Here is a 14,428-nt window from a genome sequence, read left to right on the forward strand (position 1 = left end):
GTGTAAGGTTGGGTATTAGGCAGGGGGGTTAGGTTGGGTATTAGGTAGGGGTGTAAGGTTGGGTAATAGGCAGGGGTGTAGGGTTGGGTATTAGGCAGGGGGGTTAGGTTAGATTCTAGATAAGCAGCAGGTAATTTCAGTGTCAGGAGGGTTTAGGTTGGTTAAAACTCAACACCATGAGGAAAGGTGTTCAAGTTTGACACCTAAAAGGGGGGTGCCCCGTACAGGAAATGGTTGAGGTTAGGCAGACTAATGCAATATCTGCACTTAGGGAATACATCAAGGAGTGTAAGAAAACTCAAAAAGCCACCAGGGTCAGGGGAAAGTTTTTTTTTCCAAAAGAGACTTCGCATGCCAAAAAAAACCCGACCTCCTAATGACTTTTGGGTTTATTTCTGCTGTAAGTACAAACACCAATAAATGTCTTTTTCTTGCCCAAAATAATCCTTTGTGCCTCTCTTTACTTACTTATAAGCTGACTTTTTTCTGTCTGGAGGCCAGATCTCCATTCAAATCAATAGGGATCAACCATTTACCCATAATAATGTATCACTATTTGAATAGCATTTGGAAAAGTTAAACCTGACAGTTTTGGAGTTCTTTTGTCAGAATGGAGAGACTGGGAATGAATTATAATATGTGATAAAAGGAAAATAAGAATGGATTTTGCTTCACTGTGACTCCAACGTGAAAAGACATGGAGTGTCAGGATCAAAACTATAACGTTGTATTTTTAAATCATGTCAAGAAGAAACATATTGCTAACACTGACATACAGACATAAAGACCAGCACGGTGCTGCAGTCGTCTTTCTGCTTCTAGAAAGAAAAATAAAAAATATGGATCAAAGACTGAGGCGGCCCTGTGCACACAGCCGCTCTGGGGTCAGTCTTCGTTCCTTCCATGCACAATGAGAAGGCCGTGTTCAGATTCTCTCTGTAAATGCGGGGAAGGGCCTGCTGGGAAACGTCTCACGGAAATGTGATCTTCCAGAGACGCTTTTAAGTGCAGAATAATTTCAATTGATTCTCTATTCCTGCAATGCTTACTCAGATCCCGGAGGTAATGAGCCCTGCAGGCCTGGCGGAGAGTTTTATACCTGGGAAAAATCTAATAAAAAATGGAAATGGTAAAAAAAGGCAAGAACACACAGTGTGCCATTTCTTTATCAAAGGGGGACGTTTCTAAAGATCATTCGCTTTTCAAAATCACTTTGGTGCAAATTTCTGGCAATTGGCAACAAATTTCCTTGGATGATTGGGTCTGAAATCACATTGCCTGGGCCACAGATGGATGAACCAGTCAGGGGTATAATCCTTTTCACTGGACCCAAAAATCAAAAAAAGTTGGTTTACATACACATCAACCTACCAATCCCTATTACATAAAACCATCACCAGTGGCTCTGAGTTTATTCTTACATCAGTGGACAGAACCTAAATTTTTTAGAATACTTGTATGCTGAAATAGGCTTTGCAGAAAAACTCTTTACCATGGAGGACTCTTCACCAAAATCTGGTGGTGAATATTTCCAATGGCAATCCCCTGGATAGACAAATAAATACAAAATCTATATGTATTCCTATTTCTATCTTGGTGTGCTTTGTGTATTACCTCCAGATCTGTGCAGCAATCCAACATGCTCAGTCACTCTGCACAAAGAGAGAGCAGAAGAGACTATTACCTTCTGGGCCTCGTTGGTCCAGTTGTGAACATCCCAAGAACCTGGCGTGTCTTCCATGGCCAGGAAGGAACTTGTGTTCATTGCTGAGTCAAATAGATACCCAAACCTAAAGAATCTGGAAGTAGCTACATAAGGTTATTTTTAATGACAATAAGTGTTCCTAATGAGTTGACCCTGCTCCTCCTCTAGCAGCAGTGACTGGAAGCTTCGGCACAAAGGATTACTGCACGGATCCGGAACAAATACACAAGGACAACAGTTTTCAAGTACGAATACACATGGCTCCTGTTAGACAACATTTCCTTATCCTAGAGCAGCGGTCGCCAACCACTGGTGGTCCGTGAGAAACTTTTGGTGGTCCGCAGTTCTGGCCGGTGCTTCCCACAGTGGGGTCAGGGGAAGAACCTTTTTGGAAGGGGCCAGAGCCGCGGACCATGTCCCCCGTACAGATTGCAGGCTTGGGGAAGTGGGCTTAGACCTGGGATGGGAGAGTGGGCAGGTTCTAGCATCATGACATCACTATGGAGGAAGTTTCTTACCTTTTGAGTGACACCTGGCTGCCCGCACATGTGCAGTCCAAAGCCCGTAAATTTAGTGGTCCGTGGGTCCGAAAAGTTTGGCGACCACTGTCTTAGAGTTTACCTTAAACATTTTGGCTTGTAAAGAAATTAAAGTGTGTGCTCTTGCACATTGAGCCATGAAAAGTGAATTTTGTCAGTGATAGAGCATATCGCGTTCAACTTTAAAGTTTTGGCTTTATAAAGACTTTCAAATTTGTAAGGACAAAAGACTCAGACTACAATTTGGTTACACTGTACTGTATTGTTTTCTTTCATTCATCATCATCATCCAATACACCATCCATCACACCACGCCGGGACTGGCGTGCCTACTGACACAGCTCCATACAAAAGCATTTTAGTGCAATAAAGCCGTGCCTCTCCGTTCCAAGTCCTTGTCCCTGTGTGTACGACGTGTCCTGTGTCACAGACAAGTTATGGGGTCATTAGACAGAGAAAGGCCGGACCTCTTCTTCCGGAGGTGGCCCGGGCCATGGCGATGGGGGTCGGTCTTCGCCGATGGCCGCTGAAAAATGTTCATCAGACAGGTATGTACAAGTCACACTAATTTCAAGGTCTCTGGTGAAATGCATAAAAATTCAGCTGGATTTTGGTGGTTCTAGATCAAGAAAATGACATTCTCTGCTGATTTCACAGGATAAAAGTCCACTGAGGGGAGTGAGACGGCAAAAAGGATAAGACAAGATTTTCACTGTAATTGGATGGACTCAAGAGACATTTAACAGTCCAGGTAATTCTTGGAGACCTCAAGAAACGCAATAGGAAACTGATCATCTCATACAATGGTCAGCGTCATCCACAGACCGGAAGATACACTAGACAAGACACTACGTACAAGCAAACTTTGCATAGAAGATTTTCAATTTTTCAGTCTTTCATCTGACAAAGTCAAAAAGAACAGAAAATACTTCCAGTGTAAAGATTTAGCCAGAATTTCCTGTTCATAAAGACATTTGGTGCTATCGGACCGACCCTTCAGTCATTTTACTAATCCTCTTTATCTGTAAGCCGTTGTGCTCTTACACACTGAGCCATGAAAAGTGAAATGCGTTAGTTACAAGGCAGGAGAATGGGTGATAGACAGAGCCTTTCTGGGCGATCAATGGATGGAAAAAGGGAAATATCAAGAGGGTCAGGGCTACAGTGGCAGCCTTATAAAGCTGAAATTTAAGCAACTAGCTAAATACGCATAAATGAGTGTTGGGGGTCATCCCACTGTCACTCTTTGCTTCTAACAGTATATTTCTTGTCAATATATTTGCGTGCAGCATATCTGAATGGCCAGCCCCTTCCAATCCCAACCTGAGCTTTACTGCACAGGGATTGCAAGAGGTTGATGTCAAGTAAAATCCAGTTATTTACACTGCTTGCACATATATATTTCATGATGTGTTAATAGATACATAGCTGTATTAGGGTTTCCATCTGCCAGGAATTTAAAGCATTTAAAGTGACCCTGTTGTCTTACAATAAATATTGGCTTATGGTAGTTTTGAATACTTTGAATGTTCTATTCCAGTGGGTGGAGGCTCCAAACTTTTCTCTTCTACAGAGCTTTTGGGCACTGTCAATATCCAATTCTTCCTGATGTGTGAGATGCAGAATCCCCCCTGCATGGTGCAGTTCCACCTACCGGCATCTATGCTATACTACCGTATTGTGTCCGGTGACAATGTAGTGGCCTACGGTGGAACTACAGCACCTGGATCAAGAAGAGACCAACAGAGGCTGTAGTTCTGCCAAACACCTGGGTATGTAGCAGCTCTGGATGGGTTTAGGGATTCTGTTTTGCACCAAATTGAACATGATATTTGGCATAATGGAATAACTGTAACACTTCCCCTTAACTCTGGAATAATCTCCAAGCTGGTTGTGCTGCAATGCCGGCTTTATCCCTAAAAACCCCAAAGAAAGAATTCAAGTCCCTCAAATTGCTTTGTAGCTAAACCTTTTATTATTATGACTAAAGGTTTTTCTCAAACATATAAAAGTTCCTAGCACACAGCCCCGTACCTCTAGGAGTTGCTCCTTTGCCACAAGGTATTACCCAATACTTTGTCTCAACTCAAAAACAGAAACTGAAACTATCCTTCAAAAGTAGTTTGATCCCAATTCCTGCCATTAGTAATAGAACCCTAAAAAGGGGGCAGCTGGATCCCCTGAAACACATTGGCTGTATACCCAAACTTTCAAAAGGCTTCTCATCACACAAAAAGAAGATTTGTAAAGAGAACAATGACTGGAACACCACTCACCATACTAAGTATTACTAATATTCTTTTACAGACTACTTTGGTCACTTTAAATGCTTTGTTTGAATATTGGATATTTTAAAGAATGTGATTGGGCCAGGTTTACCATGGGGAACAGAAGAACTGTGCCTATAAGTGCCAAAACTAATGGGGTGACATTTCCCTTTATAGAATAATTGCCATTCATTCATTCCCCATCATCAAAACACTGCCATGTTATATAAGTGTACAAACACTATCACAATATTCTAAGCCAAGTTATGACCAATAAATTAAAAAATGTTTTGGGAAAATCAGGAGATACTGAGCAAGAAGTTTTTGCTTTGAGTTCCTATAGACCCTAAGGATTTCCTAGTTCCAATCCAATAAATGTCAGGTTAGGTAGCTGGCGGCTCTAATGGAGTTTATGATCTGAATATTACATTCTGAGCCTCATTTTTGTTCAGCTGTGATACAAGATCAGTCCAAAAGCATGGTCTGTTTTCCATGGCCATTTGGGAAATTGTGTATTTTGCATGATATAGATATATAAACCAAAAGAATCAATGAATGGCTACATAAGGTTATTTGATGGCAATAACTTTTCCAATGACTTTTTGACTCAAATTCTCCTCTAAATCTCATTTCTGAGTAAATCTGAATTAGGAGCGAAAATAAACGCTGCCCAATGAACTACCTGGAGCGTTTCCTTGAAAAGCATGAAAAAGCAATGGTGTGGGGGTGGCACAGATAGGCGACACCTTCCACTATCCATCAGGTTGGTGACAGACAGCAAATTGGTCTAAGTGAAAGTTAGAAAATGAAACAAAATTGATAACAAGAAAACTGCTCTATATGGCTGCCCATTGACATTCAGGCAATCCCACTTTTTGAACAGGCGGTCTAGTTCCATCTGTAATTAGCAGTTTTCTTTAATAGTTTATGTTTAGAGATCTGAGTGCTATCTATAGAAATGCTTTTTCTTAGACTGGAGTTCTTTTTTAATAATGTAGAAGGTAACAGCGGCTCATTGGCTGGCATAGTTAATGGCAAATAACGGAGCGTGAAGCTTGTGAGTCAGACTATGTGATGAGATGGATCCTTTCACATGGAGACAGCGGGAGATGATGCTGGAAAGTCGGATCTCAATGAATGCGATATAAAACATGGGCATTCCATCCATCAGCACCATTCCTGCATCTTGTACTGAAAACCTAGTAAATGCAGCACAGAAAAAAACTTTGTTTTACTTTCACTAACTGCAGGTTAAAAAACATTTTAAAATCCATAATTATGATTAGGTTTATCTTCAACGCTCTGAGAACTCCATAAAGTTAAACATTTTGGGTATGAATAAGATGAAAGTTCACCCAGGGCCCATTCATATCACTACACCCAAAAAGAGTGATCCCAAAAGTGCAAAAAGAAGCTCGGGGTCCAGGGAAAGGGGAGGGGGTTCTGTTCTGCATGTATAGCGCACTATATGCGAGTCTTGCATAAAGTTTAATGCACACAGTTACACACATATGCAGAGCGTGCCATCTGCAGGGACCACATGCAGGAAATGCATTCTAAAGTGCACACAAAAATGGAAATGCACCAAAACTGCTGCACAACATGAAATTCATAAAAACTAGTACAATAGTAAATATATACAAGTATTTATGTGATCCAAGACTTAAAGGAAACTGTAGTCATTTAGATTCAAGTTTTCACTGTGGAGTCTATTTATAAAGTAGTGAATCTGACATTCACCGAACAATATCCTGGTGGACAATCAAGCACTGCCATTCACATAGACCTAGAAGATTCTCCACCAGGCAATGCGTCAGATTCACGGCTTTATAAATAGATCCCTGTGTGATCATATTTTTGTATCAATTCCGATCTGAAAAAATAAAGAAAAAACATGTAATGTGTCACAACGTACAGCAATGATAACCTTACCTAAGTTTCAATTCTTATCATTAGGAAGTTATCCTTGAGCTCCAGTTGCCTAGGCTGAGATGATGCAATTAGTCTGCTGCAGGCAGGAGGATTCATTTCCTTAGTCTTCCCCTCCAGTGATCAGACTACAACAGTGTATTATTGTACCAGATCATAAGGAATAAAGCTGCGGCATGGGTGGATCTGTGTCTGACATTTGTGAACACAGCCAGGAACTGCACAGAGACCAGGATTTGTATGATTGTCATTTTTGAGCTGGCGTCTATCTATAAAGTAGATGATACCCCTGAACAAACATGGTGCTATCCTTCTGGAGAGAAAAGCAGTACTGTGATCCCTGTTGGAGGTATGAATGTGCTTTATGCTGAAACATTACCAAAAATACAGCAAAACATTTGTGATGGATGTTTCACTTTGATGAATGTCCTACTTTATTCACTAAACGTATGTGCTTACTGTACATTCACTACAGTTTCCCTTTAAGGAAGCCATGCAGGGGATTGTGCTCACTCAGCGCCTGATTACCTGCAACGAGAACTCTCAGAGTCTGTAGATGAGGTTATATGGTAATGAATGGAGAGGTTATTGTAGGAAAGCACACAAAGGCCCAACTAATAAAACAACATTGACTGGGGCTCTGCAATTCCATGGACCTCCCAAAGTCGTCACCTTATTGGTGGTTTCACATATCCATCATATATAAAAAGATTAAAGAGGGGACTTTACTTTTCTTCCCAGCAGAAACGGTACTTATCTACACCTACATACTGATATTTGGCTGCAAGTAGCTGATTGAAATATCCAACACTTCCAGTTATGGAGGAGCCCCCAGCTGCCCTGGCTGAGCACAGTGACAGGAGCTTTGCCTAGGTGAATGGAGCTCCTGTGGAATGAAGAGCAGCCAGCGCAGGATGGGAAACGCTCGGTGCAGGAATGAACGGTCAAAGGGCTCCTATTTATAGATCGCTGGATCTTACAATGGTAATCATTAGGAAAAAGAGACTAATAAAGATTTTTTTTTTGGTGTCACACTTTCTTGGAGGCGTACCAGGTACCCCTGTACTCATACCCCCAGAGTGAGGATATCTGTAAGGGCCCTGTTCAATGGGGCTTCCAGATTTCAGACAAGCTTCCCACCAACAGAGATCCACTCCACCTGGGTTACGTTGTGAGGATGGCCCTCTCCCTTATCAATGACCCTCTCCTTTATCGATGGCCCTTTCCCTTATCAATGGCCATCTCTCTTATTGTTGGCCCTCACCCTTATCTATGGACCTCCCCCTTATTGATGGCCATCTACCTTATCGATGGACCTCTCCCTTATCGATGGACCTCCTCTTATCAATGGCCCTCTCCCTTGTCAATGGCCCTTTCCCTTATCAATGGCCTTCTCCTTTATCAATGGCCCTCTCCCTTATCAATGGACCTCTCCCTTATCAATGGCCATCTCCCTTATCGATGGACCTCTCCCTTATCAATGGCCCTCCCCCTTATCGATGGCCTTCTCCTTTATCGACGGCCTTCTCCCTTATCAATGGCCATCTCCCTCATCAATGGCCCTCTCCCTTATCGATTGCCCTCTCCCTTATCGATGGCCCTCTCCCTTGTAAATAGCCCTTTCCCTTATCAATGGCCCTTTCCCTTATCGATTGCCCTCTCCCTTATCGATGGCCCTCTCCCTTGTAAATAGCCCTTTCCCTTATCAATGGCCCTTTCCCTTATCGATGGCCCTCTCCCTTATCAATAGCCCTCTCCCTTATCGATGGCCCTCTCCTTTATCAATGGCCATCTCCCTTATCGATGGCCCTCACCCTTATCAAAGGCCATCTCCCTTATCAATGGTCCTTTCTCTTATTGATGGTCCTCCCCCTTATCGTTGGCCCTCTCCCTAATCAATGGCCTTCTCCCTTATCGTTGGCCCTCTCCCTAATCAATGGCCTTCTCCCTTATCAATGGCCATCTCCCTTATCGATGGCCCTCACCCTTATCAAAGGCCATCTCCCTTATCGATGGTCCTTTCTCTTATTGATGGTCCTCCCCCTTATCGTTGGCCCTCTCCCTAATCAATGGCCTTCTCCCTTATCGATGGCCCTCTCCCTTATCAATGGTCCTCCCCCTTATCATTAGCCCCCTCCCTAATCAATGGCCATCTCTCTTCTCAATGGCCACTGCCATCATTGGGGGCCAACAGAGTTCTGTTTTTGCAAAAAGTAAGGGGATGCACATTTCTTGCCCCTTTTCTTCATTAGCAAGCAAGATTACAGACGACTGTTATGGAGAAGAGAGGGAGCTCATACGCTTGCTACCTTATTTCCTATCCAGGAGGGTCCCTAGTAAAGGGTCTGGTTTCAATATTAGAACAGACCCCTTTTTCAATTTTTAAATACATTAAAATGCCTGAATTATCCTATAAATACATTTGCAAACACCTGTACAAATATTTAAATGTTTGCAATGCAGTTTATCATTTAAGGTTTATGGTGTGTGTAAAAGAGCTAACAATTCATCCAGAATGAATCTGGTCAATGAATAGCTTCAACAGGCATATTTGGAATAATAAACAGAAATAACAGAAATGGGGTTTTACATAAATTTCTTCAAACTAATAAGGACCTCAGTAACCTCCTCTAGCTGGGAACATGACATTAGAAATTGGGGAACAAAGAAACCTAAACCCTTGTTTATCAAAAAGTTATTAGCATAACCTGTTTTTCCAATATTAGAGTCAATATTAAGGATAGAGTTATGGCCAGCTGGGGGTTATGATTTGGAGTGAGGGATAACATTAGAGTTTGGGTGCATCAGGGTTGGAGGTGACTGAAGGGTTGGAGATGGGGGTAAACATTGGGTTTACAGGTAGGATCAATACAAGAATAAAAACACATACACATAGGTAATGATCACCCAAGACAAATGAATATGATCGTCACGGGCAAAAATCTATGTTGTGGCCGTCCACTAAAGGACTCCCCGGGAGCAGCCACTGTCATTTCCTATTGGGGAGGATGCAGCATGAAGCCTCCAACTTGAACCCCCATCCCTCGAACTGAATAGTGCTGTGTCCTGAAAATTTAGCATGTGTATGTAGCATTGGGGTAAGTATTAGTGTTAGCTGTAGAGTTTGAGCTGGGGTAAAGTGAAACTCTACCCATAAATCATTGATCATCTATACCTACATGTTCAGCTGAGCATATCAGCCATAAGTTTATATTTGCTCTTTAGATCCCCCATTTTGCTTGTTTATCCTGCATGAGTTTCTGTTATTCTTTAGTTTCCTGCACTGCTGAGTTCATACCTATGTTATCAGCACTGGATGCCAAGTCCCTGCACAATGGAGGCAAACCCCGAACCCGGTCAGCCTGGAGAATTGGCTGGTGCTGCCTCTAGAGCCCACATCAGCAAACTGCCCAATAACCCAAATAAAGAGCACAAGCAATATTTTAGAGGTAAAGACTTCTGCAAAAACAATTAATGAAAGAATGAACGAATAAAAACCATTTAAAAGCATCATTGTGATTTTGAGGGGTATTTGCTGCACTCAGACATACATTTGCATTAGGGTTACCATTGAGCTTTTCAACACTGGCATTGATACTGGTCATGTGGATTTGTTATTAAACACAAAGTAATTTTTTTCAATTAAATTTCACATGGACTGTCTGCATGGTAAAACTCAAAAGCCAATGTCGAGGAAATTATAATGAAACAAAAAAATATATAAATTCTGCTGAAAAATCAATTTTACCAAAATCCCCCACGGAAATACAGTATCTTGCATTTTCAGTATAGGTTTACCTGGTCTTCATTAGCCATATAGTTGTAGCTTTTATTCCAGTGTGGATTTCTCTCTATTACCTATCCCATTCCCATGAATTCACAAGACTCTTTTTGCTATTTTAAACAAATCAATAAACCCATATTTAGTATTACCTCCAGGGACCCAAGGGGCACTGTACATAAAGATGTCTGATTAAGAAAAAGCAGCGTTTAATGGTTAGTTGCCGTGGGAAAGCTCATTTACCAATCTCGGAGAATATACAGTACAGTTTTTCAGGCCAGGGTCGTAAGCCCCCCCCCCCCCATACTTATGAGAAAAAGTGCCATTTATCTATTTATTATAAATAAAAAAGAGCACTGAGACAGATATGTGCAGATAGAAAATTCCATCCGGAGATTGCAAAGTTGCCCTAACATTTTTGTAAAAAAATTGTCAAGAAACACTGTTTAAAAAAAAAAAAAAAAAAAAACAACCCAAAAAAAACAAAAACGAGAACAAATGGTCTATCAAGCAATGCAACAAATAAATCAAAATGTTCAAATACTTTGAAAAAGTTACAAAATTAAAATGGCACAAAGCGGTGAGCACTTGAATCTTTCCTTCTTCCACACCCCTTCCTTCATTTTGACCTTGGTGCACTTTCGACTTCAAGAGTGTTTTTTTGGGTGATTAAGTATGGTGCCCGTCCAATCCTTTTTTTTGTAGAAGGGACACAAAGCCCTGAGAATCGTACGTCCCCATCGTCTCTATGCCGCGGGTCTATTCCAGCCCTATCAGGAGCAGGGCGACCTTGAACCACATGCAAGTCGCTCCTTTGCTTCCGTCTTATACAGCACTGAGCTGAAATTTCTTCCGAAAATATAAAGTGTCTGTAAGATATATAAAAAAAACACACTCGTTTTCTGTTTAAAACTGACATCTTTCCATTTCATCGGGGCATTGGAACGGCGCGGTCTACAGCTAAGTCATAGCGCTGTCACAGTTTATGGTATTTTCATTGGTAATGGTAACTGCCACAGTGCTTGTTTTCCATTTAAAAGCTGATGGCGGTTTTATTCTGGATGTGTGCTGATGTTTTTATGGCCGGCACTGAACCGGCCCAATCTGGAGGTTAGAAAGATGAGATATGTCTGTGTGTGTGTTCCTTATTTTACCAATGTGCCACAAAAAAATGCATATATTTGTTATTTTAGCCCAGAAGACGGCACATACTGTTTTTGAATTACAGAGTAAAACGCGTCGGTATTTAAACTTTTATTATTCCGATCACATTGATGTCTTCTGAAATTTTACATGTAAGCATTCCAATTGTTGACAGTTTTTTTTTGTGTGGTTTCATTTTTTGTAGGTTTTTATGTTATTTTTTTTTTATTTTTGGCAGTCATTTATGGCACAGTATATTTCCACCGATGCAGTTTACAGAGCTCCATGTAATTGAAAAAATCCGCATAAGGCACATGTCTCAAGAACTCCTTTAATGTAACCGTAATGTTGTCGGCTTTTTTTTTTTGTGAACAAAAGTTTTTACACCGGGGTGATGTGTTAACCCCTTCCATGCTGGAGGGGCAGGTAATGAGTTGGGGGAATGACCCCCCCCTCCAGCACAGAAGGGGTCTAAGGTTACTGCTTTGTCAATGTGCCGACCAACTTTGGGCTCCAGAATGGAGAAGAGAAGTTCATAGTCACTCCCATATTGCAGCCCATAGCTTTGTCGTGCCATGACAGAGCAATCATCCTTAAATGTGCCCCGTTAGTTGCGTTCTTCAAGTAATGCTTTGTTCTCGTGCTCCTCGTCTTTGGTTTCACAAGGTACTGAGCCGTTCTCAACGATTGAGTGCTGAATAAATTCGGAGAGGGTCGCTGTGTCCGAGGTGGATAGCCTGTCTGCATCATCCTCCTTTTTCTCTTCGTCAACAGAATACTTCCGGAAGTTCTCGTAAATTTTCCGTACGTCCTCCGGGAGGTTTTTCTTCAGGTCCTTGTTTTTCCTTTTGGTCAGCTTGGAAGAGTTGGAGCCAAACTTGTTGATGATGTTGTCTTCCGAGAGGCCTTGACCGTGTAAAGCGTTGAACTGTTCTACCCCCTTTAGTCGTAGGTTGTTGGGCTTGTTGTTAATGCTCTCTTGGGATGAGGCTTTGAATCGCCCATTCTCCAACTCAGAAAAGACCGAGCGCTTTTCTGGAGAAAGCATATCGAGAGAGTGAGCTCTCTGGTCCAGCCCAAGTCTCCGACGCTCCATGCTCCTTATGGTGGCCGCTCTTTGGAGCTTGTCATGGATCTCCACACTCAGCCGCCTGCGGGTCTCTCTAAATTCTGCAGTCACGTTGGCTTTCCATTCTGCAGCATGAGCCTTAATTTCTCCAACCTAAACAAGAAGAAGAAACATGAATTTATAAATCTATGAAAACTAACTTTTATTGCAACTTTTTGTAAACTTGATGTGCATTCATTAGTATGTCCACTTCAATAAAAAGACAAAAAATAACTTTGGAGCCTAACCATTGCTGATCTTGCCAGTCAGTTCAGTAATATGGGAGCTTCTGTACTGCCTCTTTATTCTGGAAAACTTCTCATATGATATATTCTCATAATGAGTTATTTGCCTATACAACTTCAACACCAAGACCCAAAATGATAAAGCACAGCTGCAATGATATCTACAGATTTGGTTCTCCTTCTGAAATCTAGAATTTCTATTTTCTGTAACCTCTCATCTGTTATCAGTTAAGTAAATGTTATTTTAACTATATGAGTTTGTGTTATATCACTGGGATCATTCAGAGAGACATTGGATTCATAATTTCATTTCTTGAGATCATTGCAATTGTACTGATTAGTACCAGGCAATTGTGATCAATAAATTAGAACCTTGAGTGCCATAGAACTTCACCTTGATCATTATAATACAGCTTTGTTTTATGTTCCTGTTCTCTAGAGGAGCTCTTTATTCAGAAGTGGTGAACTACAGTGGGATAAACTCCCATAAATTCCCACAAACTATCTGAAATTTAATTCCTGCACAATCAATAAGTTTCACTGCATGTTAACCTTCCTAGGTAAAGTGAGTCGGTAATGACCAATATGAGGTGAGGCCTATAGGAATCAGCTTCTAATATAGCTTCTCAGGCAGGGATACTTTTTGAGAATATCAGAAGTTCATGGATGTGGATATTTAGGGTAGTGGGTGTGGGGGGTATCAATACTATCACACCAGTACTCTGTGCTCACAGAGCTGAGTAATAGTCACATCCCCCCATCACAAACGTCCACTTTTACAATTATAAGATGTGTGGTTGACTTTATTTTGTCTGTAGGACAAATACCAGAACAATGAAGTAGCACAGATCAGCAGTCTGGATGCTCCTGAGCTCTGCAGTATTTTCCAGCTCTTCCCTGTGTCATCATGTACATGCCGCACTGGAGGGACGTGCCAGTGTTTAATAATCAGAAGATAAGTGCTGCATGCATACAATGGAGAGCCCTCTCCTCATTCAGTATTACTCTTTGCTCCATTGTAGGAATATTGTGATCCCTGCAGAATCAATACACAATCCATGCTGGATATGTCACTTGTTGTGTAATAAAGGCATTATAACTAAGAGACTGAGCAGATACCAAGTGCCAGAAAATCAATGGCAGATACAAACACCTCCAGCTTTCCTCATTTACACAAAAAAAAAATAAAGGAGGCCAGCAGCACTTTGCATAGAAAGACTATTCCTTACTGTATACATGGATTATATGTTACCTTAAAGTTCCAAATAACAAATGGTTATATAACAGTGCTCTGTATATGTCACAGCTATATAAAAGCATAATACTCAGCTCCTCTGCACAGAGACTGATGGGACTGGCTCAGTGTTCTCTGTACAGCACTATGGTATATGTAAGAGCTATATAAATGTATATTAATAGTGTGTGAATGTGGGGGGGCATTAGAGTGTCAGCTCCTCTGTACAGAGACTGATGGGACTGGCTCAGTGATCTCTGCACAACACTTCCGTAAATGTTAGAGCTATATAAATGTATATGATTAGTGTGTGACTGTGGGTGGTCATTAGAGTGTCAGCTCTTCTGTTACTAATGGGACATTGAGATGGGCTCAGTGTCTTCGTACAGCACTGTGGTATATGTCAGAGCTATATAAATGTATAATATTGGTGTGTGACTATGCGGGGACATTAGAGTGTCAGCTCCTTTGTACAGA

General features: G+C 41.4%; 1 protein-coding gene across 1 annotated transcript in view; it reads right to left on the reverse strand.

Moving 5' to 3' along the window:
• Positions 1 to 10,541: 10,541 nt before the first annotated feature.
• Positions 10,542 to 14,428, reverse strand: part of KCNK10 (potassium two pore domain channel subfamily K member 10) — a 65,567-nt gene continuing 61,680 nt past the window's right edge. Inside the window, exon 7 of the mRNA XM_072428360.1 lies at positions 10,542 to 12,586. Coding sequence (XP_072284461.1) covers positions 11,972 to 12,586 — 615 coding nt within the window. The 3' untranslated portion in view covers positions 10,542 to 11,971. The remainder of the gene's footprint in view (positions 12,587 to 14,428) is intronic.

This window comes from Pyxicephalus adspersus, chromosome 12 (genome assembly GCF_032062135.1).
Source record: "Pyxicephalus adspersus chromosome 12, UCB_Pads_2.0, whole genome shotgun sequence".
Lineage (NCBI taxonomy): Eukaryota > Metazoa > Chordata > Amphibia > Anura > Pyxicephalidae > Pyxicephalus > Pyxicephalus adspersus.